The sequence below is a fragment of the Triturus cristatus genome, chromosome 10 (genome assembly GCF_964204655.1).
Source record: "Triturus cristatus chromosome 10, aTriCri1.1, whole genome shotgun sequence".
In the NCBI taxonomy this organism is placed as follows: Eukaryota; Metazoa; Chordata; class Amphibia; order Caudata; family Salamandridae; genus Triturus; species Triturus cristatus.
In genome coordinates this window covers 239,931,110-239,955,012 of record NC_140593.1, presented here as the reverse complement: position 1 = coordinate 239,955,012, position 23,903 = coordinate 239,931,110, and the positions used below count along the sequence as shown (strand labels likewise).

Here is a 23,903-nt window from a genome sequence, read left to right as displayed (position 1 = left end):
CACTACCTGAGTTTCATTCAGAATCACCTGAGTATCACATCTGTACCAGCACACCACCACCTAAGCCCCACTTCAGATTTACTCAGCTCCACCTCAGTGTGCCCTCAGAATCTGGAATCTGGCATCTGTTGATTCTCTAACAAACATATATACGGAAGGGTCATAGGGAAAATAATTAAAGACTGAGCAATCTCCAATCCCCATTCAAAGACTTGACAACTAACATGAGATACTCAGTCTATTTAAACTAAACAGATACCTGCTAAGACTAGTGAAAGAGAATAGTGAAACTAAAAGTGGAAACCTAAGAGATCAGATAGTTTGTTCATAAATCGGTAAGATTATAGAGTCCATCAGCCCACCCTTAATGGCGGAGCCTCGTCATCTGGACCTATAGGAGAAAAAGGATTCAGGCCATAGTCTTGAGCCAACAGGCCCTGCTGGGAACCTGACCCTGATGCTCCAGAAGAAACTCTTAACCAGATGTATGTTATAACTATGTGAACTCCAAAAAATATATATATATGTGTGTGTGCAGTGCTCTAGTGCAAGTGCTAGTTAAAAATGACTACTGGGGCAAAAACCTATGTTTATTGTAAGTGTGTCCAAGTGTCATGTCTAAAATCACCTAATAGTCTTAAAATATATAGACTAATTCCTAACTAAATACAATTGTGGTCGACATGTTTCAGCCGGATGGGTCACTCGACCCGGCTTTCTTCAGGACCTCAAAAAATATAAGGAATGAATAGAGATAGCTATTTGTGGGGCAGTAGTTTGAATTGTGACGGTCAATGGAAAGTGATCACTAAATGCACAATCATGAGTGATGACATCGGTGATCAGGTTAGGGAAAATATTCCCTACTAGAATGAAATCAATACAGGAGGATAAGCCTCTGAAGTTAAAAGTTGGGGCAAAGGAAGTTGTGGGGATGGTAAGTTCATTTGCGAAGGCCAGTTGTAAAAGAATCATGGTCTCATTCAGAACAGACCCCTTATGAGAGTGTGAAAAATGGGGGATATTATTTTGTAAATGGTCCAAGTGACCGCAATTACCATTTAAGGTACTCTTACATAATGCTGAGTTAAAATCCCCCCCCCCCCAGATTATTATTGGTTCCTTACCTTTAGTGGAGATAAGTTGTTTTTGTAAGGAAACGCAAATTTCTTTTATAACCTCTGCAAATCTAGTATCCAGGAGGTTATTGTAGAAGTTAACTATTAGGATAGGTGACATTCTACTTGTGGTGACTCGTATAATCTGGTATTGTGGCTCAATTTTAAGGGTGTGGGCCTCCAAGGTTGGTATTAAATATGAGACATATATGGTTAATCCACCCTTTGCTCTGCCAGATGTTGAAGGGAGTGCTGGGCTGAAAATGGTCTTAAAGCCGTTTATATGTAAAGGGGTTGTTGACCATGTCTCCTGGAGAGCAATGATTTCGTTTTCTTTAATAAATGTAATCCATTCTTCGTTTTGGATCTTTAGACGGAGACCTGATATATTCCAGAATGTTATTTTTAAAGGTGAGTTTATTTTCTTGCATATAGGGTTAATCCTAAGAATGTTATGGTTGTATGCAGTAGGGTCCATGATGGTACTGGTGTCACCCTCCCTATGAGGTCTAGCTGTCGGAGGGGAAATATTTTCAGGAGTACTGATCTGTTCAGGATTGAGTGCGTTCCCTTGTTGATTTGTAGGTGTTAAGTGAGTTGAGAAAGGGAGGGTCTTATTTTTTCCAAGATGTAACTCAGAGTGGGCAGTTGATAGAGGTGGAGGAAGGATGGCGATCGGAGGGACAGAGTTGTCCGATGATGTTAACTGTCAGTCCTCCTCCTCTAGTGTGATAAGCTGTTCGAATCTGTTTTGGGTAAGGATACACCCATTCCCTCTATGAGTACTTATTTGCTCGCTGTGGTAGAAATAGTCAAGTGACACCATGTTAATGTGAGTGATTTCATGTGTTATTGTCCTGTTGATCCTGAGTAGAGAGCGAACTAGGCCTAGTGACCTAAAGTTTACAACCATACAGTCTCCGGGACTTTTTTTGTGAGAGTCACCAATCCAGCCCACTCTCCGCACCATCAAGATCTGGTTTATATGTCTTGGGTGGAAGTAGGTGTTTTTAGTAAGCCAGTAGGTGACCTTGTTCCTTAGCGAGACCCATGTTTCAGTAGAGTCTTTTTGTAAGAAAGGGACATTTGTTAGGACCAGAACGTATGGCCGGGCAGCTGGTGGTAAGTGTAAGTGATCTTTATTAGGGATAGTAGAAGCTATACAGTCTGCCCTGTTGTTATGATTTGGAGTTACTTTAGAGCTCACAGGTGGGTCTAATTCAGTATTTGGTCTTAAGGGTCCCTTTGTTATTTGAATCTTCATCGGTCTAGTTGTGGGGAGAAGAGTAGGGGTATTTACACTAGGGTTATTGGAATGATTGATTAAGGGTGGTGAATTCCGGTTTTGTTGTGCATTTGGTTGACTGGTTACCAACGATGTATTTGTCAAGTTTGGTCGGGTTATGCCATCGAGTACGGTTTTAGTGAGTTGGACAAATTTATCTTCAAATACCGAAGAAAGTAGAGAGATCATTTCACCAAGTTTGTCTTCGATGTCATGACTGACAGCTAATTGTAGTGTCTTTACACTATTTTCTACCGATAGCTTGATCGTCTCGCCAAGAGTAAATAATTGGTCATGGGGAGATAGATTTATTTCCTCTGTTTGTATGCCTATATCACAGGTAGCTGGAAATGGTAAAGTCTTCCCCCCTTTGGGAAGCTGACCTTTTTTATGTGTCCCCCTCCCTATACTCATTTTAGTTTTGGCTTTCCCTCGTGTTAGAGGGCCCTTTGATTGTGGTACACCGACGTTCGACCGGAGTCTAATTCGTTCAGATGAGGTTGAGGGGGGATTAGGAAAAGGTTCAGTGGTGATCATCAGGGTAGGTGATTTAGGCAGTGAGGATGAATTTGAAACATCAGAAGTTCTGTTGGATCTTGTCAAGGGTTCTAAAGAGAGCCTCCTTTCGGTTGATTGTATTTCCTGTATGATTAGGGATTCTGCCCTCAACAGATAGGCGTCTAATGTGCCCGCTGTACTTTTGCGTATTTCCATTTTGGAAAGGCGGAACGATTACAAACAAATGGAAATTGATGAGTAACACAATACGGTTCACGCTATGGTAAAGGTAAGATAAGACTTTACCGTCTGCTATGGTTAACAGAACCTTAAGGAGCAATGGGGGGGCAGTAGTCTTTGATCGGATGATATGACTTTGCGACAATATCCCAATGGCACGGCGAAGAGGAATGGCCCGGCCCGGCCTCCCTCGGCCCCGGACGGCCACAGACGGCCCGCCCTCTGCCCGGGCTCCGTCCGGCGCCGCCCGCGCATGGTCCCGCGACGCGGAGGTTGAGCGCGCTTTTAGTAGCGCCTCCAGGCGCGTCAAGTGGGCGTAACCTCCTGCCCCGCCCCACCAGGTTTTACTGGGAGGTGTAGTCCCCCTCCTGGCCGCAACCGCTAGCGTTTCAAACGCGGTGACAGGCGGCGAGAGGGGGACACGGGCACAGGCAGGCAGAAGGCAACTGGAATCCCCAGCACAGAGGGCAACGCACAGAGTCCGTCTCTGAAGCAGCAAACAGGTTTGAACACCCCCGCTCCACCGAGGTTGAGCGCGCTTTTAGTAGCGCCTCCAGGCGCGTCCAGTGGGCGTAACCTTCCGCCCCGCCCCACCAGGTGTTACTGGGAGGTGTAGTCCCCCTCCTGGCCGCAACCGCTAGCGTTTCAAACGCGGTGACAGGCGGCGAGAGGGGGACACGGGCACAGGCAGGCAGAAGGCAACTGGAATCCCCAGCACAGAGGGCAACGCACAGAGTCCGTCTCCGAAGCAGCAAACCGGTTTGAACACCCCCGCTCCACCGAGGTTGAGCGCGCTTTTAGTAGCGTCTCCAGGCGCGTCCAGTGGGCGTAACCTTCCGCCCCGCCCCACCAGGTGTTACTGGGAGGTGTAGTCCCCCTCCTGGCCGCAACCGCCAGCGTTTCAAACGCGGTGACAGGCGGCGAGAGGGGGACACGGGCACAGGCAGGCAGAAGGCAACTGGAATCCCCAGCACAGAGGGCAACGCACAGAGTCCGTCTCCGAAGCAGCAAACAGGTTTGAACACCCCTTGAGTATCTCATGTTAGTTGTCAAACCTGTTGATTCTCTCCTAGTGTCTGTCCGCTGCTCATGTTGTAATTCAGGTACTATTTCTCAATCTCCACCCTCCTATTGTTTATGTCCCTGCATAACAAAAAAAGCTATACCAAAGAAGCATTACAACAGGCTGAAGGAGGTTGCCGGCATTGCAAGGACAAAAAAACTAGGAGACATTTTTTGATAATTCTTTTTTTTAAAGAGTCATTCTATTGTACACAATGTTGTCTTTAGACTCCTCTACATAACGCTCCACAACACAAAATACCATTCCACATACTTACACTCCATTACACACAGTCTCATACCACATAATGCCAAGACACTCAAAAATACATAATTACGATCCACATAATACAACTGCACACAATACCATATAATTCCACTACACAAATCCACACCACAGTTCCACACCACACAATCCCACAACTAACAAGTCCAATTCAACTCACATAATTGGTACACACCACATACATCCACTCCAATAGCTCCAACTCTTTCCTTTTTTTTAAACTCATAGATCTGATGCTTAGCTCCTACCTATTTGTTCTTTTCCAACACCACAAACACAAAGCTATACACAAAGGTCCATACCACACAATTCAGCTCCACACATTTCCAACCCACACCACATAATTTAACACCAAACCACATACTACAACTCAACAACACAATGACCACACCAAACACATCCAATCCACACCACACAATTCTACATCGTGCCGCAACATTCAACTGCATGCCACATAATTAAACTGTACAAGTTACCACTCCACACGATCCCATTACACATAATGCCACTACACTGAATGCCACAAAATTGCTAACCATATAATTCCACAGCACACCATGCCACATAATGCCACTACACAAATCCACTCCACACCACACAACTAACTAATCCAATCTAACCCACATAGTTCCACTACACACCACTTACCTACACTCCATAACACATAAGTAAAATACATTGCCATTTACAATGCCAATAGTTTCAACACAAACAAATGCGAGACCGATTGCATTTCCAAAGCTTGTTTATAAAGCCTTAAATATATAGTGTGGATTTCTTTTTTTTTTTTTGTAAATATTTTTTATTGTATCGTTCAGGAAAACCAAGAGAACAATGTTACAAAGAGAAAAAGAATAAAGAACAGAAAAGAAAATGTCAAATGATCACTGCAGATTCCACAAATTACTAAAGACGACTATATATCCCATAGTACAAGGTAGAAAACACGGAGAGTTACATCTTCTACTTTAAATCTCATCAGTTTCCCAAATCGGACCCCAAACCCGAAGACCTCTTTTTTTAGCTCTTTTCCCTTTACAATTATAGAGTGCCATCTCTAAGTTAAAAACATGATGCAATCTTGCATACCATTCCTGAAAGGAGGGTGGTTCAGCATCCTTCCAGTGAATTGCGATAATTAAACGAAAAATGGCAGAAGCCATGAAACAAAAATAAACTTGGGAGGAATGCATATATAAGCTATCATCAATCCCAATTAAGATCAAAGTAGGAGTTAATCGTGCTAGGCCACCTGTGAATTGATTGAGAAAATTCTCTATTTTTAGTTTCAAAATGTCAAGCTGGTTACACCCACTAAACATGTGAATCATGTCTGCCGGGCCCTGATTGCATCTCGGACACCGATCGGTTTCCCTTTTTCCCCATCTGAACAGTTTAGCAGGGGTATAATAAAGCCTAAACAGAGTTTTAAAGTGTTGAGCTTTAAGGTTAGCTGCGAGAAAACATTTTTTTGACAAATAAAGGGACCTACAAATGTCCACGTCTGGATCCCCCAGCAAACCTGCCCAAACGCTTTCTGAGCTGGCAATATCATCTTGGTTGGCATTCAACATAATTAAATATAAATCTTTAACCCGTGGGTGCCTATGCCCCAGCCAATCAAGTATCGGAATATTATCCAGTTCAGTTATTTGGGCCATTGCTAATTTAATAATCTCCCTGAATTGTAGATATTTAAAAAAGGTCTTGGTTTCTACCCCAAATTGGGTTTGAAGCTCTTCAAAGGATTTTAGCTCAGATTGCTCAAATAGGTCCCCGATTATCTTTATGCCAGCCTGTTCCCAAGTTTTCCCTAGATTATCGTAAAATAAAGATGGGAACATGGACGAGCGCCATATAAAATGATACCTGTGCAGCTTAGGGATTCTCAGAAGTTTACTTGTTTTATTCCAGACATTCCAAGCGGTTCTAACAATTTTGAACCGCGTTTTTTTATAATAGCTCCCCTCAAGTTGCCTTAATAAAACACCTGATGCGAGATCCCCTAGAGCCAGCTCATAAATAGAGGGAGGAGACTCCCTGCTATGAATTGCCGAAATAATTCCTATTCCAGTTTTAGGCCGAAACAGACTAATCATTTGCTGCAAAGTTACAGCCCAAAAATAATATTGCATATGGGGGATTGCCAAACCGCCACGATTTTGTGGCAAAGTCATCAACTTTATTGATCTTCTGGTCTTTTTATAGCCCCAAATAAACTGTGAGAATATCCCTTCAATTTTACTAAAAAACTCTTTGGAGGGTTCAATCGGGATACATCTAAATAGATAAAAAAAATTAGGGAACATAGTCATTTTAATGGCATTAGCACGTCCTATAATAGAAATGTATAATTTATCCATTCGCTTTAAGTCAATGCTAATCTTAGTTAACAACTGTGCCAAATTAATGTCCCAAATAGTTCCTACCGCCGCATTTATATTTATCCCTAAGTAAATAGCCTCCGAGGACCTCCGAGTATCGTAGAACTGGGTATTATTAGAGCAGACAATCTTGGTTTTAGCTGTATTCAGCCTGTAGCCAGATTGACTACCAAATTCTGATGCCAAAGCCTCAATACGAACCAAAGCGGCCTGGGGGTCAGGGGTAACTATGGCGATGTCATCCGCATAGGCTAACACTTTGGTATTAAATCCCCTAACCACTATAGGTTTGATAGCCTGATCATTGAGCATCGCTCTAATTAAAGGATCTATGTACAAAGCAAAAAGAATCGGGGAGCATGGGCATCCCTGTCTCGTGCCACGTGCGATCTTAATTCTCCCGGATTCCATCCCCATCAGTTGTATTTTTGCGTAGGGTTTTATATACATGGCCTTTATAGCTGTCTGAATACGGGGACCAAAACCATTAGTACTTATGATCTGCCATAAGAAAGCCCACTCAACCTGATCAAAAGCTTTCTGAGCATCTAATAAAATCAAAGACATTTGACCCCCCGTCTGTTCGGTGATATCGAATAAAGAGATCACCTGGCGAACAAGGTCAGTTGTTCCGCGAGCAGGAATAAATCCATGCTGCCATGGACTAACCAGGGAAGCTATTATTTTTGCTAGTCTACGAGCTATAATTTTAGAATATAATTTCTCGTCCGTATTTATCAAGGAGATTGGTCTATATGAAGCGGGGTCTTCGGGTAGTTTCCCTTTTTTCAAAAAGATAATTATATTAGTGTCCTTCCAAGACTGAGGTGGAGTGCCATGATACTGTACTGCTAAAAACAAGTCCAATAACATATGAGCTAGCTCAGGCTGCAAAGCCTTGTAGATTTCTATCGGAATTGCATCTGGGCCAGCAGCCTTGCCGGATGCCATAATCTGTAATGCCTAAATAACTTCAGCTAGTGTGATATCTTTTTCCAATTCCTGTATAATTGTAGGAGGAATAATTAAGCCCAGCCCAGCTGCTATTTGAGGATCAATCTCAGATTTATAAACATCTCCATAAAATTCAGCAAAAACTTGAAGAATGTCCTGAGGATCAGTTACTATGTTCCCATCCCGCCGTTTAACCTCCGAGATATTGTTAGCTGCCGTCCTCTGTTTCAATTGTAATGCGAGGTGTCTCCCGGTCATCTCCCCATATTCATAATTATCCCTAGCCCGTGTTTGATATAATTTAGCATTCCTATTGTTATATATTCCGTTTATTTTAGCTTTAACCCTTATCACTTCTAATTCAATTAACCTCGATACATCTGTCTGTTTGCTTTCAATAGTTCGCAAATGTAATTCCTCGTTCGTGGAGAGATCAGCCATAAGTTGTTGCAAAGCCACCCTCTGGTCTTTCCTAAGATGCCCAGCAAAACTAATAATCTCCCCCCTTAGGCATACTTAGGCATACTTTAAAGGTATCCCAAACAATTTCCCTTGATGCACTATAACGATTTGCCTCAAAAAATTGCTTGGTCCAACTCCTAAAATGATCGAAAAATCCTTTGGTTACCAAAAGTTTCCTATCGAAGGACCATTTTAAGGGACAGTTCAGATGTTCCAGAAGCTCTATCTCCAGTATCAAAGGGTTATGATCTGATAACACCTTAGGGAGTTTCCGTATGTTGGCTCGCTCTATAAGGGAAGTAGATGTAAAGAAATAGTCAAGCCTAACATATTTCTGATGGGGACAGGAAAAGTAAGTATAACCAACATCTCCTGCTTTTTTTCGAGTCCACACATCGACTAATCCATTGCTCCCTGCTAAAGCTTTAAGGGCCTCAAATACCCGTGGCTTCCTCCCGTCATACTTTCCCAGAGAGATATCCGATGAGACCTAGGTGGATATTGAAATCTCCACAAATTATAAGTGGAGAAGGCCAGGCTGCTAACTCAAGCTCTAACTTGGCCCATAGATCAGAGTCATCGAGATTGGAGCCATAAATTGTGCATAAGGTTATCCTACAAGGTAATAAGGCTATTTCCCATCTCCCCCATTTATCCGCAAGGGTTCGCTCCGCGACAGGCATCCGAGTGGAGGTGTGAATAGCCACTCCTCTTGTAGTGGTAGTCTGCCGTGAGCAAATCGCCTGCGTGTACCCGGGAATAATATTTATCCCTCTTTTCTGGAAAGGTAAATGGGTCTCTTGTTGGCAGATAACGTCCGCCCCCCATGATCGAATAGCTTCTGCAGATCTATAACGTTTGCCAGCATCGTTCACCCCCCCTATATTCAACGAACAAATTCTCAGCCTACCCATCACAATAATTTTTATTCCAATGCAGTGACTTTAAACATTCCAGCATCTCAATATCAAGCAAGTTTTGCCTCTTTTCTGGTTTCCCTGAACTTTTTACACCCCACCCTTCCCTACCCACCCCACCGCCTACCCCTCGCCTCCCCAAACATCCCCCCACCCTGTAAATGAAAGCAACAGACCTGCCAGGTCTTTGGTGGATGAATATTGTGCTCTCCCAAAAATGAACAAAACTAACCTTAGCTAATACCCCCTATTTATCCAAAATAACGCCTCCCATGGCCAAATGGCCCTACGTTCTCCATTCTGACCGCCCTGAGAGAAGAAAGAAAAAGGGAGAAGGGGGGAAAAACAGGATATAGAATTAGCTTAATTACACCTAAGATTTAGCCTTCCCTCCTGCATCCAGAAACTCCTTCGCCTTTATCTCGGACGTAAAAAAACTTGTAGTATCCCTCCAAATTACTTTTAAACGAGCGGGGTTTAAGAGGAAGGCCTGAGCTCCCTTCTCTTGAAAGGGCTTAATCATCTGACGTAGACGCCACCGGCGCTCTACAGTGACATGACAAAAGTCAGGTCTAGCAAAAAAAGAAAACCCCTCAGCTTTTAATTGGGCCTCTGGTCTTGCTCTTTCAAATACACTCTGTCTCAACAGAAAATTACCAAAATAGACCAGTAACGCCCTAGGTTTGGCATCGGGTCGGGCAGGTTGACAAATGGAAAAAGGGACCCGGTGTGCCCTTTGTACCTCCTTATGCCAGTGCCAACCGACCAAGTCCGGCAGGGAGGCCTGCAATAATTGAGCCACATAGGTACGAGGATCAGACCCTTCACTTCCCTCCGGAATACCCAAAAATCTCAGGTTATTCCTACGCTGGTAATTCTCCCCCTCCTCCAGCTTCCACTGAATGTCCACAATTCGTGCCTCATGACCGTCCACTTAACCTTTAGAGCCTGCGACCTCTATTTCCAAGACTTCTGTCCGAGACTCAATATCGGTCATACGATCACTTATATCCTTACAAGTCCTTGCGACCTTCCTGATTGCCCCTTGAAGTTTACGATAGGCATTCTGTGACCTCTTACTTTCCATCCGGGATTCCTCCCGGTGTGCAACCACGCACTGCATAATTGACTCTAAAGTTGGAGGAGCCTGCATAAGCCCAGCTTCAGGCCCATTATTGGAATTAGGTTTAATAGTGCCCATCAGTTGGTCCCCGAGTGCGTAATCCCAATTCAGGGTCGCCTGTTTTTGGCCCTCAAGTTTCTTAGGACAAAGATTCAGAGATCGAACCGTTGCTGCAGAACCCGAGGCGGAGGCTGGCTTAACCTTATGCTGTGATGCCTGCTCGTCGCTGGACACAGTTTCCCCGCCTGAGTCTGAGCCAAGTTCTGACCAAGTTGTATCAGATAATGAAAAAAAGTCATTCGCCTCTGAATCTAAATCTTTATCCCAGTCCCGACGTGGGGTCCGACGACCCCTAGAGCTCCCTTTATATTTTAACCCATGGTCAGTCATCTGAGCGGGAGTACTCTGGGCCTTATCCAAAATTAATTCGATCTGGCCCCCCTGGAGCCCTGTTTTCCGATCAGAGGGTATAAAGTTCGGATTTTCCCCATCTTCCAGTGAATCCACCAAATACCCCCGGCTGGCTTCCTGAACCTGGTCGGGACAGAGATTCTGTTTACCAGTCCCCGAAGCATATTCATGTCCTGAACTGTCCCCTGGGGGGTTTACCCAGGTCCGAGAGTCTAGAGGTAAAGTTCCTTCCCGTAGACTGTACTCTTCAACAGAGGGCATAGGTACTTCCTTAACCTGACCATCCGTACCTAATGCTGTATGCAGCAACACATTGGGCGCAGGCTCATTCCGCCCCTCTTCTCCCCCACTCGGCTCCTTACCCGGCATTTTGGGGGCACCATCATCTCCGTCTAAACCGTTTCTCTTTCTGTTAGAGGGACCGGGAGCGCCTGACCTCTGATTAATTTGATTACTGACACTGAGGGCCGATGTGGCTGGGGCTGAGCGCCTCCTCCCCTCCCCTTCCTGTCAGCCGAGGTCTCCGTGTGAGCGCTGGGCTTCACCTGCGTCCGCGAGCCGAGATGTCAGTCTCCGGGGGTAGTACTGGTGGACCCTGGCGTTCCGCTGTAATTCTGTTTGTTGCTGTGGATTTTGGCCCCATGGCACAGGCAGAGATTGGAGCGGTGGCCGGCAAGAGAGAAGCACAAAGCCTCTCAACGCGCTCCAAGCGGAAAAACAGCTGTTCCGTGTATCGGGCTAACGCTGAAGCCCAGTTACGTAAGTTGCATGTATTGCTACTGAATTCTGCTACCACACAGCCATTGTTTATGCGATAGAATTCGGAGGGGTTCCACATCCTTAAGTTAAAGTATCAGCATTTCTCATAGTGCAGCTACATCATTTCGGGAGAGCAGAAACGGCTGTCGCTCCTCACTCCTCACTCAGCCGCCATCTTGCTCGATATAGTGTGGATTTCTTCTGTGTTGTACTGTGGGGAAAGACATTTTGAAACTCACTAATCATACAGATAATCCTGAAGTCTCACAGAACTGATCATTGCCCCATCCCAACATCCTCAAGCAGTGCCTGCGAGATCTATAGGTTACAGTCAGAGGGTTTAGGGGATCTAAGTTTGAGCCATATTTGTTGATAGCATTTAAAAAATGTATTATGGTGCTCAATACGTGCCCCAGCTTTGAGTACCCTTGGGATACACATGCAAGATTGTACCAATAATTGCTAATGCAGAGACATCCATTATAATGTTGGTTTCCTCCCTCAGACAGGAGCTTCCTCTCTCCTGAAGCGTTTGCAAGCTTGGGTTATCCCCGTTCGATTATATTTTTCAATCTCATTTTGATTCTGTCTTATGCAGCGGGGAACCACGCCTCTACGCTGCTAGGTGCGTCCATGGCCACTCCTCCTCCTTTCACCTCGCCTCACAGAAACGCCGCGCGGACGCCGCGCTGATGGCAGACCGCTGGATAACGCGGAACTCGCTGTTGGCAAATCGTCGCTGAGCTGAAGCTGCCTGAACGAATCTAGGACATCGCTGGACAACTCAAACCCGCTCAAGACGCTCAGCTACCATTTTACCTGGGTTTATATACAACGGAGGAAACGGAGGCAATCGTCGGATTACGCCATCTTGCAGGGTTACAACCTGCAGTTCCACGGTCCCGCTCTGAGCTCTGAGCATGCTGAAAGCAGTTCTGCACACCGTGAGTTTTGCATCAGACATAAGGAGGAATATAAGGGGCCTGCTGGCTAGTGATATGGACTGGGCTGCTTAAACCGTTTTAAATCAGTATTACACTGGGGAATTATTTCCAGTCCCCTCGGGTTGGCGTACTCGTCCGGGGGGGAAATTCTGCCTCCCTATTCACTGAAAATGGTGCGACCACAGAGGGAAGTCACTAACCTTAAAACGGCTAGAATCGAGGCGTAGAAAGTGAAAAAAAATCGCCGCGCCCTTGCCAAGTCAGCACGTCAAGCAGCTCAAAAAAGCGACATTGGGGCTGTCCCTTCCTCACCAGATAGCTCCCTTATTACTTCAGAAGAGGATACGTCCCTCACTATGGTGGCTATTAATCAGACTTTACTACAGGAGACGCTGCCGGACCAATTGAATGCTAGCCTGGAAGGGGATAATCAACACGTCTGCACTGGTGGTAATGTGCAAAAGGAGATGAAAAAATTTCCTTTATTCACTAAAAAACAAAGTTTACCACCTACCCACTCCTCTCTTCTTCCACCGGATATTGATTTCGGCACGTCTTCTCCAACAATTGGATCAGCAATTGGTTCAGCGCCTCCAGCCGAGGGTCAAGGCATCGACTACCCCTACTTGGTGCCCTCACTATCAGGTGTGCAGGTAGATGCTCCTGCTTTGATTCAGGATTTGCCAGTTTTGTCAGATCACCCTGAGTTAAGTCAAACTTCAGGAGACCCACAGGCTCCTTTTTTGCAATTATTGGATCTCTGTCCGGAATCTCAAGAATTACCTTCATTCAATGCTGGAATCTTATCGAAACTTAGTGCAGAGAAGTCTGAAAATTTTCAAATCGACATCCGTGATATGCTGAATTTAATTCTAGCAGAGATAAGGGAAATGAAAAAGCTTCAGCAAATCGAGATCAATACCCTCAACCAGCGTCTAGATAAAATCGAAGATGCTATCCAGGGTCTCCCTACCAGATTCTCTGAGGCAGAGGCCAGAATTTCCACCATCGAAGATCAATTGGTGACGGTGATGTCTGTGACAAAAGAAGCATACAAGAAGAAAAGATATCTCGAGAATAAGGTGGAGGAGTTGGAAAGCCATTCCAGGAGGTCCAATCTGCGTCTTGTGGGGGTGCCTGAGGGGATTGAAGGTGTTCAGACTCTCCTTTGGGTTAATACGTTCATAAAGCAGCAAGTACTACCTGATTACGAAGGAGATCTGTCAATCACAAGGGCACATCGTATTCCAGCCCAACCCTTTCCCAATTCTCCTTACCCAAGAACAATTCTTTTGAACTTTGCGGATTATAGAGTGAAAGAAAAAGTATTGGCAAAGGCTATCCAACAACGTCAATTCCCCCTTAACGAGACACAGAAATGTAGAATCTTCTCCGATATGACAGCCGTCGCAGCTCGAAGAAGAAAAGAGTTCGTTAAGATGCTGCATCTCTTCAAAGCCCATGGGGCTCAGGCCTCTATTGTTCAGCAATCCAAACTAAAAGTACTGGTAAAGGGGAGGTTTTTCATGTTCTCGGATATTGAGGAGGCCCAGACTTGCTTGAAGGGGATATCAGGTTCCTCAGGTTAATTGTGATATTCTGATTGGATTTAAGCTGACGCAGGATATTTGTAAGGAATGCTCTTAAAAAAAAAAAAAAAAAAAAAAAAAATGTTTTTTCGCGGCTTGTTCTGATTTGGTGTGGGAGGAGGGGTGTGACCATGATCGTACCACGGGGTGTAACAACACGACACCCAGGTTTAAGTGTGGGAGGTGGGAGATGTGGTTAGCGTGGTGCAGGGGGGGGTGATTCACACATCTCCAGGGGTGGGGTTCTTTCCAGGGTGGTGGGGGGTTGGGTGTTAGCAGGAAAAAGAGCAGTAGCAAGAAGGTTTGTAATGATACATAGAGTAAAGAAGCATGGCAACTGGTAGTTGTAAGATTTTGTCACTAAATACCAATGGGATATTAAACAAGAAGAAATATGGTGCACTTATAAGATGGGCCGCTTTTCTTGACCCCCATGTTCTCTTTCTTCAGGAAACTCATCTTAAGTCCAATTCCCCCAACTTGTTTATTCCTAAAAAATTCTCTAAGGCCTTTTTTGCTTCTTCAGGGGCAGCAATGAGAGGGGTAGCAATTTATTTCTCGAACAAAATGAATTGGGAGTTTCTTCAAGTCCATCGAGACATTTTAGGGAGATGGATCTGGGTATCAACTAAAATCAGGGGTCGGATAATAAACTTTATTAATTACTACGGCCCATTATCCGATAATGTATTACCCCTGACCCAGATCCACGAAAAGTTGATTAGTTCTCCTGGACAGATTGTCTTAGGGGGGGGAATTTTAATTATATTATGGATATCAGGAAGGATACCACTAATAAAAATAAAAGACAGTCAAAGCCCAATACCAAAAAAATGATGTCGACAATTATGGAACAGTTTGGGCTTGTGGATTCTTGGCGGGAGCTTCATCAAGAAACAGAATCCTTTACCTTTTACTCCAATCGCTTCTCTACAGCCTCCCGACTAGACTATCTTTTAACATCTAGATCTATACAGGTGATGAAGGCGCGGATCAGTAGTAATTCTTTTTCCGATCATGCACTGGTTGGGGTCTCTCTGTTTTTAGGGGGGAGAGATAAGGAACGATCTAGGTGGCAGATGGATCGTCTCCTTCTGCAAAATGAAGATTGGATCTTGAGATTTAGGGAGTGGATTGTTCAATATTTTGAGATCAATGATAACACCGCCACCCCCTTTGCCATCTGGGGAGGTTTTAAGGCTGCGGCCCGGGCTCAAGTAATAGCTGTTATGGCCGCTCAGTCTAAAACTCGGAAGTCACAAATCGAGAACCTCCAAAATAAGGCGGATCAAGAATATGCCTTAATGTTACATCACTCCCCCAATTCCTTTATCAAAGCTAGTAGGGAATTAAGAGATTTTTTTATCTTGGAGGAAATATGTAACTCCAAAATATACCAACAACAAATATATGAAGAGAGCCAGCTAATGGGGAAGTTGTTAGCCAATTCCACCAGAAAAAAAATGGAATCCTCTCTAATCACCTCCATCAGGGACCCTGTTTCGGAATTAGTGGTATCCGATAGGGAGAGTGTGTCACGGGTCTTCCTCCACCATTATGGACAGCTTTATTCAACCGAGTACCCGGTTAATAATGAACTAATCTCAAAGTATTTGATGGACATTGATCTCCCTACACTCTCCGAGGAGAGAATTAAAAATTTAGATAATGAAATAATGGAAGAGGAAATCATAAATGCAATTAAATCTACATCAGGGGGAAAGGCATGTGGTCAGGATGGATTCCCGATCAAATTTTAGAAGGTCTTTCTTAAAGAATTGTCATCTCCCTTAAAGAGACTTTTTAACGATATTAGAAAGGGTGCAACTATACCTACCGAGTTCAAGGAATCTGTAATAATATCTTTTGTGAAAAAAGATAAGAATCCTCTAGATGTGAACTCCTTCCGCCCAATCAGTTTACTGAATTCTGACTATAAGATTTTAATGAAAGTATGGGCTCAGCGCTTCCTCCCTGCTGCCCAAGAAATAACACACAAGGATCAGACAGGTTTTATAGCAGGCCGATCTATGGCTACTAATATTCAATTTTTAATTCACGCCTTAGATTTTTTTAACATAAACGAAATCCCTGCTGCAATAATTATAGTTGACGCTGAAAAAGCCTTCGATCTTGTGAATTGGCAAACATTGTTCTTAACGTTGAGGAGTTTTGGCTTTCCACAACAGGTTAATAATATGTTAAAAAATATTTATTATGGTGCAAGCGCTAAGGTGGTTATCAATCAGGAACAATTAGGGGAAATTATAATAAAACGGGGAACCAGGCAGGGTTGCCCGCTTTCCCCATTACTTTTCACCTTTTTTATTGAACCCTTGGTTTTAAGAATACGCAATAATGCTGCTATTTCTTCTCCTATTCCGGGGATGTCAAAAGTTAAGTTGTTCGCCGACGATATCATCTTGTATTTAACCCCCACCAAAGAAAATCTAGAGCTTGCCTTTAAAGAATTCTCTTTGTTTCAACAAATCGGTGGATATAAAATGAATGAAAAAAAGACCGAGATACTGGCTCTCAATATTGATCATAATGTTCTACCCAATAATTTGAGATTTCAAGCGATGAAAACTGACCCAATTAGATATTTGGGTATCTATGTTACCAATCAGTATCACAAATTATTTGAATTGAACTATCTTAGAACTAAACATAAGATCAAGAGACTTTTCGAACAATGGTCCATACTCCCCCTCACAATTATAGGAAGAATTTCTTTGATCAAAATGTCTATTCTACCTTTACTGATTTTTTTGTTTTTAAACGTCCCTATTCGCCTTAATCAAACCTATTTCAAGTTTAGGGAATTTATTTGGGCAAAAAAGTTTCCTAGAGTAAAATTAACCACAGTACAGCTGCCCATAAATCAAGGAGGTTTAGCACTTCCGCAGATACGAACATATTATCAGGCTGCCCTTTTCAATTTAGTGGTTGATCTAATTTACTATAAGTGCATCTATGATAGTTTTTTTATTGACAAAATGATAATTGAAGGGGGAACGCAAACACCCGCCTTTTTGAAGACTGCTAAATTACCTAAGAGGACCCGTTACAAGTCCCTACGAGAAGTCCAGTTTAGGCTCCAAGCAGTCTTTAAGAAAAATAGCTCCTCTGGCTTTCAATTTTTGGGTCTGGGAGAATGCAATAGTCTGGGCCTACATTTATAACCAAGATATATTGAGATTTGGAGTGATTGCGGGTTCTCACAACTTAAACACTTCATTGTTCATAAGAAAATAATATCTTGGCAAGAAATAATGAGTAGGGCAGAAGGTTGTAGAAAGCCCACGTTTCTTGAATATATGCGGATAGTTCATTTTATTTCCAATACTGCGGGCATTTTGAATACTCCACACTATACCATGGTAGAACTTTATGACCTTAAGCTCTCGGGACTTGGGAAATGGTACTCTGCATTGCGGAAGGATGAACACAAAGGGGATAGTTTCCCATATCGAAAAAATAGCAAAGGATACGGGCTCCAGATTTAGTCTCAGGGAATGGGAAAAAATATACCTTCTAGGGCATAGGTCTCTACGTGCCGCTAATTTTAAAAGAATGTCCTTTCTATCAAGATGGCTTGCATATTGGACTCCATCAATGATTCAGAAACGATATCCCGATCATCCCAATAGGTGTTTTCGCTGTCACCAGGAGGAGGAAGGTGGATGGCTTCACATTTTTTTTTCTTGCCCGCAACTGATACAGTTCTGGGGGGGGGATCTTCAATGATATGGGATCAGTTTTAGGCATGAGTGTCTTTCCCCAGGTTGAAACCGCATTATTCGGATACTCAAGGGACGAGGCCAATTTATCTAGCTCCGATAGGGTTTTTATAGCCATATCTTGTATGGTGGCACGATCCTTGATACTTCAAAATTGGAAATCTAACGAGATTCCGAATCATTTGAATTGGTTTAATAAAATGAAAAGGATCTGGAAATTCGAAGAGGCATATGCCAAAAGAGCAGGGGGTATAAGGAAATTTAAGAAAAATTGGGATAAATTTGAAGAATTACTCCTACTCAAGGATAGGCCCTAGAGATGGCGTGGATTCTCTAATTGGTTAAGAGGAATACAGTTTCAATCACTAAAATACTATTGATCCCCAAATGGACCAGTATAAGTTTTACACTATTCAAAAAGTACAATTTTTGGGGGTCAATGTTGTTAATGTTACTCCCCTCCTTAGGTGATTTTTAGTAGCTTTTAAATGGCTGTCATCTGAAATTGCACTTTACCCCGTTCGCTGATATCTTGTATTCCACAACAAAACTTGCTGCTAGCACAATTGCACTTTAAACTGTAATAATGTTAATAATATTGTATTTTAATAGGCAGATTTTTGTTGTTTTTGCATTTTCACTTTAACTTAGAATCCAATTAGGTCCTTAGAGCTCTAGGATGTGTGGAGCTATATTCGATTCTGCAGCTTTATTTTGCATTTGCACTTTATGCGTCTATATTTTTATTCGATGCCAAGTGTACTGTATTTGTTAAGGTTAACTTCGGTCGCTATTGCACTGGGCATATCGTCCTGGATTTTTAATCTTGTCCTGTGTGATTCAAGACGAGTTTTTTTGCTGTGTTGTATGTTAACTTGTAGTCCTATTCTGCATACGCACTTTATTTGCCAACTTGTCTATGGACAATGGAACGATATTTGTCTGCCTACTAAATAGGAAAATGCATAGCATTTTGTAAGTAGCCTTTCAACAAACCAACATCAATGGTGGGTTTAATTTTGGTGTTTCAATTATTGCATTTGCACTTTATTCGTGATGCTAAGAGTACTGTATTTACCTAGGTCGACTCCGGCTGCTATTTGCACTGGGCACTTTAATCGGGAACTTAATCTCTGCCTCGAGTTAATATTGTGTCTGTCTTGTGTCTCAGCTGAGTTATAAGTCAACTTGTTATATCTTTGCACCTGCACTTTTTTTTTCTTTTTTTCTTGCGACTGCCTAAAAAATATGAATAACTTATTGCACTTTGCACTTTGCACCTTGTTTAGTAGGTAGCCCACCAACAAATCAACATCTACGGTTGGTTTAATTATGGTGTTTTTGAATGTTGCTCTTGAAAATTATGTATGTACCTTTTTTGCTCTGCTCAATAAAAAATAATAATAAAAAAAAAAAAAGATTTTGTCTTAAAATGGAGGCTGTACCTGTTGTGATAAAGCTAAACATTTGGGGTCTGGTGACAGAGTACCTTACAGGACGAGGGTTCCTGAGATGGAGGGGGTCAAGTAATTCTAGTGGCTACAGCAACTGCAGCATAACCCTATCAAATGTTTTACTCAAGGGTGGAATTTGAACTAGTAGATCCAAACATTAGGCATTTTTTTGCTTATAAATCTGCCCCTATTCCTCACAACTACAAACCATATCAAAGACTGGAAATCCATATAGGGTATCCACAACAGCAAGCATGGTTTCAGGGCAATTTACCTCATGTGGGGAAGCTGTAAGAATGGATCCTTTCGGACTTCCTGGTGGTATCTGGCCCATATTTGCTGGTTTTATTCCTTATCCGTATGCAAGAATGTCCCAGAACTAAGATATTGGTTAGCTGAATTAATAACTATATCTAGATGACTTCAGCAATATGTGCTACAGATGATAGGCACCTGCTCCAGTGCAGACAAGTAATCACAGACTGCTAATGTGATTACGGGCAAAGCACTCACAAGGTGAGATGAGATCCCATTTTGGGTTGCTTACACAACAAATCAATTGGAAATTATCTGTCCTCACACAGCAGCCAAAGCTTGAAATGTTAACTATGTGTGTTCCTCTTGGTGTGCTACAACCCACAAATACTTTTACTACATGGCAAACTATAATTGTAGGTGTATATATATGTCTACGCATCCACAGCATATGCTTTCATTGGTCATTGGAAACCTTCGTCTTTATCTGGCTACCCGGCAGATTTGGATGTTCTGCAACAATCATCATACTTTCTTGGCAGGGTGTATCCACCATCCTTCCCAAGCATCTGGGGACTCTGGTAGGGCACACCTGTCAGGACCAACCATTGAGAGAGACTTTGCTTCATTCTGGAAACTATTGGTAAAAAGCTTTTTTAGTACATAAAGTAGTACTCTAGTAGTACTCCTTTACATAGTGACAAATGGGTGTCACTAACAGGGATAATTAATAAAGGAGCAAATTCACACAGACATCTTCAAGTATGTGAAGTATGACTCATGTAGTGCTAGTTCACATACTAACCAAATGCAATTCACTAAGTTGCAGGCTGAGAATTTACCTGTCCTGTACCACAGACACAAAACAAAAATATATGTGACGTGCTCTGCAACCTCTTATAGTAAGTACATTGAGAAACAGTTGGAGCAGACGGTGTGGGCCTTTCTTATGTGCTTCCAATAATATTGTTTGGCGGTGTGATTGATTTTCTTCAAGCAATGGCTGTTTCTCTATTCGTTTCACTTCATAGTTCTACATAGCATAGGCTGAGATTTCCACCTAAGCTTAGTCGAAAGGTTTTAGTTGGTGTGCACATAAAATGTGCCCAGAAAATGACTTGTGGTAATGTTGTGGTTATATTTTCAATTGTGTGTGCTCGCACCCTTCAAGAAAGTGCACTGTGTCACGTACCACTACTTCTTCGTGGTGTATTTGTGCTGCATGGTACATAAGGCATTCATGCATATATTGTTATTCTCCACTGTGGTGTTTGATATCATTTGTTTATTAACAAGATCCCAGTCTTGCTCTGCTATTATTCTACCATCAGCATCCAAAGGTCTCAGAGCCTCTTTAAAATCTGGATTTTTCAATTTGGCTCCAATAGCTTAGATTATAGTTGTTTAAGTAGTGCCCGTATGGCTTTAGGATTCATAAGAGGTAGAACCTCTTGAATTTCACTTGACACCTCTGTAGAGGATTTTCTTCTGTAACTCCCTTCTGGTCCCTGTAGCTGTACTTGTAAGCGCTTACTATGGGTTGTGTATAGTGGCCTGTGTAAAACGTTCTACTCCATTCATCCTTCTTATATTATTAAACACATTACTGGATGAGTGAGAACCATTACCACAACTTTATTTTATTTTTTTAAACGATTTCTTCAATCCAAGGATATAGATATATAGGATATAGCAAACTCACTTTTACAACACTTGTTTGTTCCCAACTAGGCCACAAGGGGATTCAAGCATTAATCAGATGCAGTTCATGCAATAATTATTTCTGACATTCATCTCTTATTTGATGCTAGGAGCATAACAGGTCCACTGCTGTATATCTGTAGAAAATAGAAACCAGGTCAAAACCTAGTCGGTTGCATCAAATAGTTTTCACAGATCTCTTACAAAGGTTAGGCAGAAGGGTCTACCCAATTATACTCCAAGCATGAGTGCTCTCCTGATGCAGAGCTTTTCAAGAACACATGCAGGCTCTTCCATTTTGCTAGAACTGTGGGCTGTAAACTCTCTTTTTACGTAGGTCAGGTAGAGAGCAGAGAGATGGAAAGAGAATTTGTTGTTGCGCTTACTGTGGGGGTTAAACTATATTGCATTCTTCTCATTTCACAAAGAAATCCCCACATTCAAGTAGGCTGTGACCATTCTTCTAACTCACTCACCAATGTGCCTCATGATGGTGCTTTGTAACACCTGCAGTGACCACATTATACAAAAGATCTTACAAGGATTTGCACTACATACCCAATAATCAACTGTGTTCTCTCTGCAAAATGACAGTTGTCTTTATTTTCAAGTCCTAACTATTTTGATCAATTTCTATTGTCTAGGGCCCGCAGGGTGCTCCCGGACCACCAGGGCCCATAGGACCTAAAGGAGAAGGCTTTCCTGGTTCAATGGTAAGCAATGCAATTTAGTTTTGTATCCCAACAAAAAACCCTAATGACAGATCATGGATTTGAAAAAAATGTTCTACAGAAAAGCCCACTTCTTGAAAAAGACAGAAATCTGTAAAAAGTGTAATCATGCCAAAATGGAGTCAGATATCCAGAAAATACATTTTACAATTGCATTTACTCATGTCTAGCATCAATAACTAAATGATTGTTGTCTAAAGAAAGTGCTTTGTAACTGGTTTATAAAACTCCGTACAGAATATCTGGTGACACAAATGGACAATGATATAATAATCCAAAGCATTTTATCTTCCTATATCATAAGTAAGCCAATATAGAACTAGGGACTTCATTCTGGTATTCCTTCATGAAACAACTTCCAGGCCTTGAGATCTGTAGAGGAACATACAAAAACTGTGTGTATTTCACAAAGCAGTCAAATTGCGGCACACTCTGAGAGCTGGTGCATCCGTTGGAGGTTGACCAAACCTCATAACAATCTATATACACACATATGTATATATCAACTCCCTCCCTAATCCCAAGGATGACGACACAGCATACGAGTTTGTTAAGTTTTTTCTTTATTCACTGGCCAACATTAGGTGGATGATCAGTTCTTTGTGGGGTTCTGTGGGGCAAAGAAAGGTAAGGCAGTGCTGAATGTGACTTTGTCCAGATGGATAATCGTTTGCACTAAGATCTGTTAAATGATGACCAAGAAAGCAACCTCCAGAAGGATTAAGGGCCCATTCCATCAGGGTTACGGTTGCTACCACTGCTTCGGCATGTGGAGTGACTGTCTTAAATATTTGTCAGGATGCAACGTGGGCATCAGTGCACACGGTTACAAAGTCAAACTGTATTGACCAACGCAGGTAAAGTAAGAGTGGTTCCTGGTCCCACTGTTGGAATGTAAGGAAGATGATTGGTATGTATTATTGGCAGTAAAACATGCACAATTCTCCAGCTAGCGGTGCAGAGAGAGAGAGTGTTTGGTTTTTAGCAACCGCCTTTCACCAGCAGAGAAAGACTGTGGGTGGACACCTGAACCGTTCAAGTGGTGCCACAGAAGCTGTTGTGACTACACTTTTTCATGAACACTTTACTTTTATTTTATAAAGCACATTATCACCTACAGAGAAGGTTTCTCTGGACAGTCGAAAAATTGAGTCAGTGGGACATGAAAACTGCTTAAAATAGAAATTAAGAAAAAATGTATTTGATCTTTTAACTAAGATGGAGTGCATGACCTCTCATTCAGCTTTATCAATAATGATGGATTATTAGGTATTGCATAGAGGTTGATAGTGCAGTAAACACTGGTTGAAATGTGAGACTCTAGGGCCTGATTTAAAATTTGACTGGCAGAAATTATGTGCAACTTTGTGGTGACGTTTCTGCTGCAGTCTATATACAAATGTGACCTTCTCCTTTATATAAGACTGAACTCTTCAGGGGAAGACTAAGATGCTTCATTTTATCTCCCTGAGCACATGACTTCTCTTTCAACTATTGATCCGTGATGGACTGAAAGACTGAACTCTTTAGGGGAAGACTAAGATGCTTCATTTTATCTCCCTGAATACTTGACGTCTCTTTTAACTATTGATCCGTGATGGACTGCAAGACTGAACTCTTCAGGGGAAGACTAAGATGCTTCATTTTATCTCCCTGAGCACATGACGTCTCTTTCAACTATTGATCCGTGATGGACTGGAAGACTGCATACTTTGTATATTGGTTCCATGACAGTAGATTTGGTTGTCCTAACAATACACGCTAGAATGGGTTTTAGTCATCACACAAGTCTATGCTACTGTTATTTTCCAATATGTTATAAATAATACGTTGACATGCCCAGTGATTGCTATAAGCTCTTTGTGGATGACATTGTTAAAATGGTTAAGATGAATATGCTTCAGCAAGGTCTCCAGGGCATACAGCTGGCGCCAGAATATTGCAGTTACAGAGTTAAAGTGACCTTAGTGTGAAGCAATTCATTCTA

The 23,903-nt window shown here is 42.4% G+C and overlaps 1 protein-coding gene across 1 annotated transcript in view; it reads left to right on the top strand.

Annotated features, from left to right (window-relative positions):
- The window catches only part of COL28A1 (collagen type XXVIII alpha 1 chain), a 688,108-nt gene that overhangs the window by 426,530 nt on the left and 237,675 nt on the right, over positions 1-23,903 (top strand). The window contains exon 24 of the mRNA XM_085630877.1: positions 21,830-21,898. Coding sequence (XP_085487003.1) covers positions 21,830-21,898 — 69 coding nt within the window. The remainder of the gene's footprint in view (positions 1-21,829; positions 21,899-23,903) is intronic.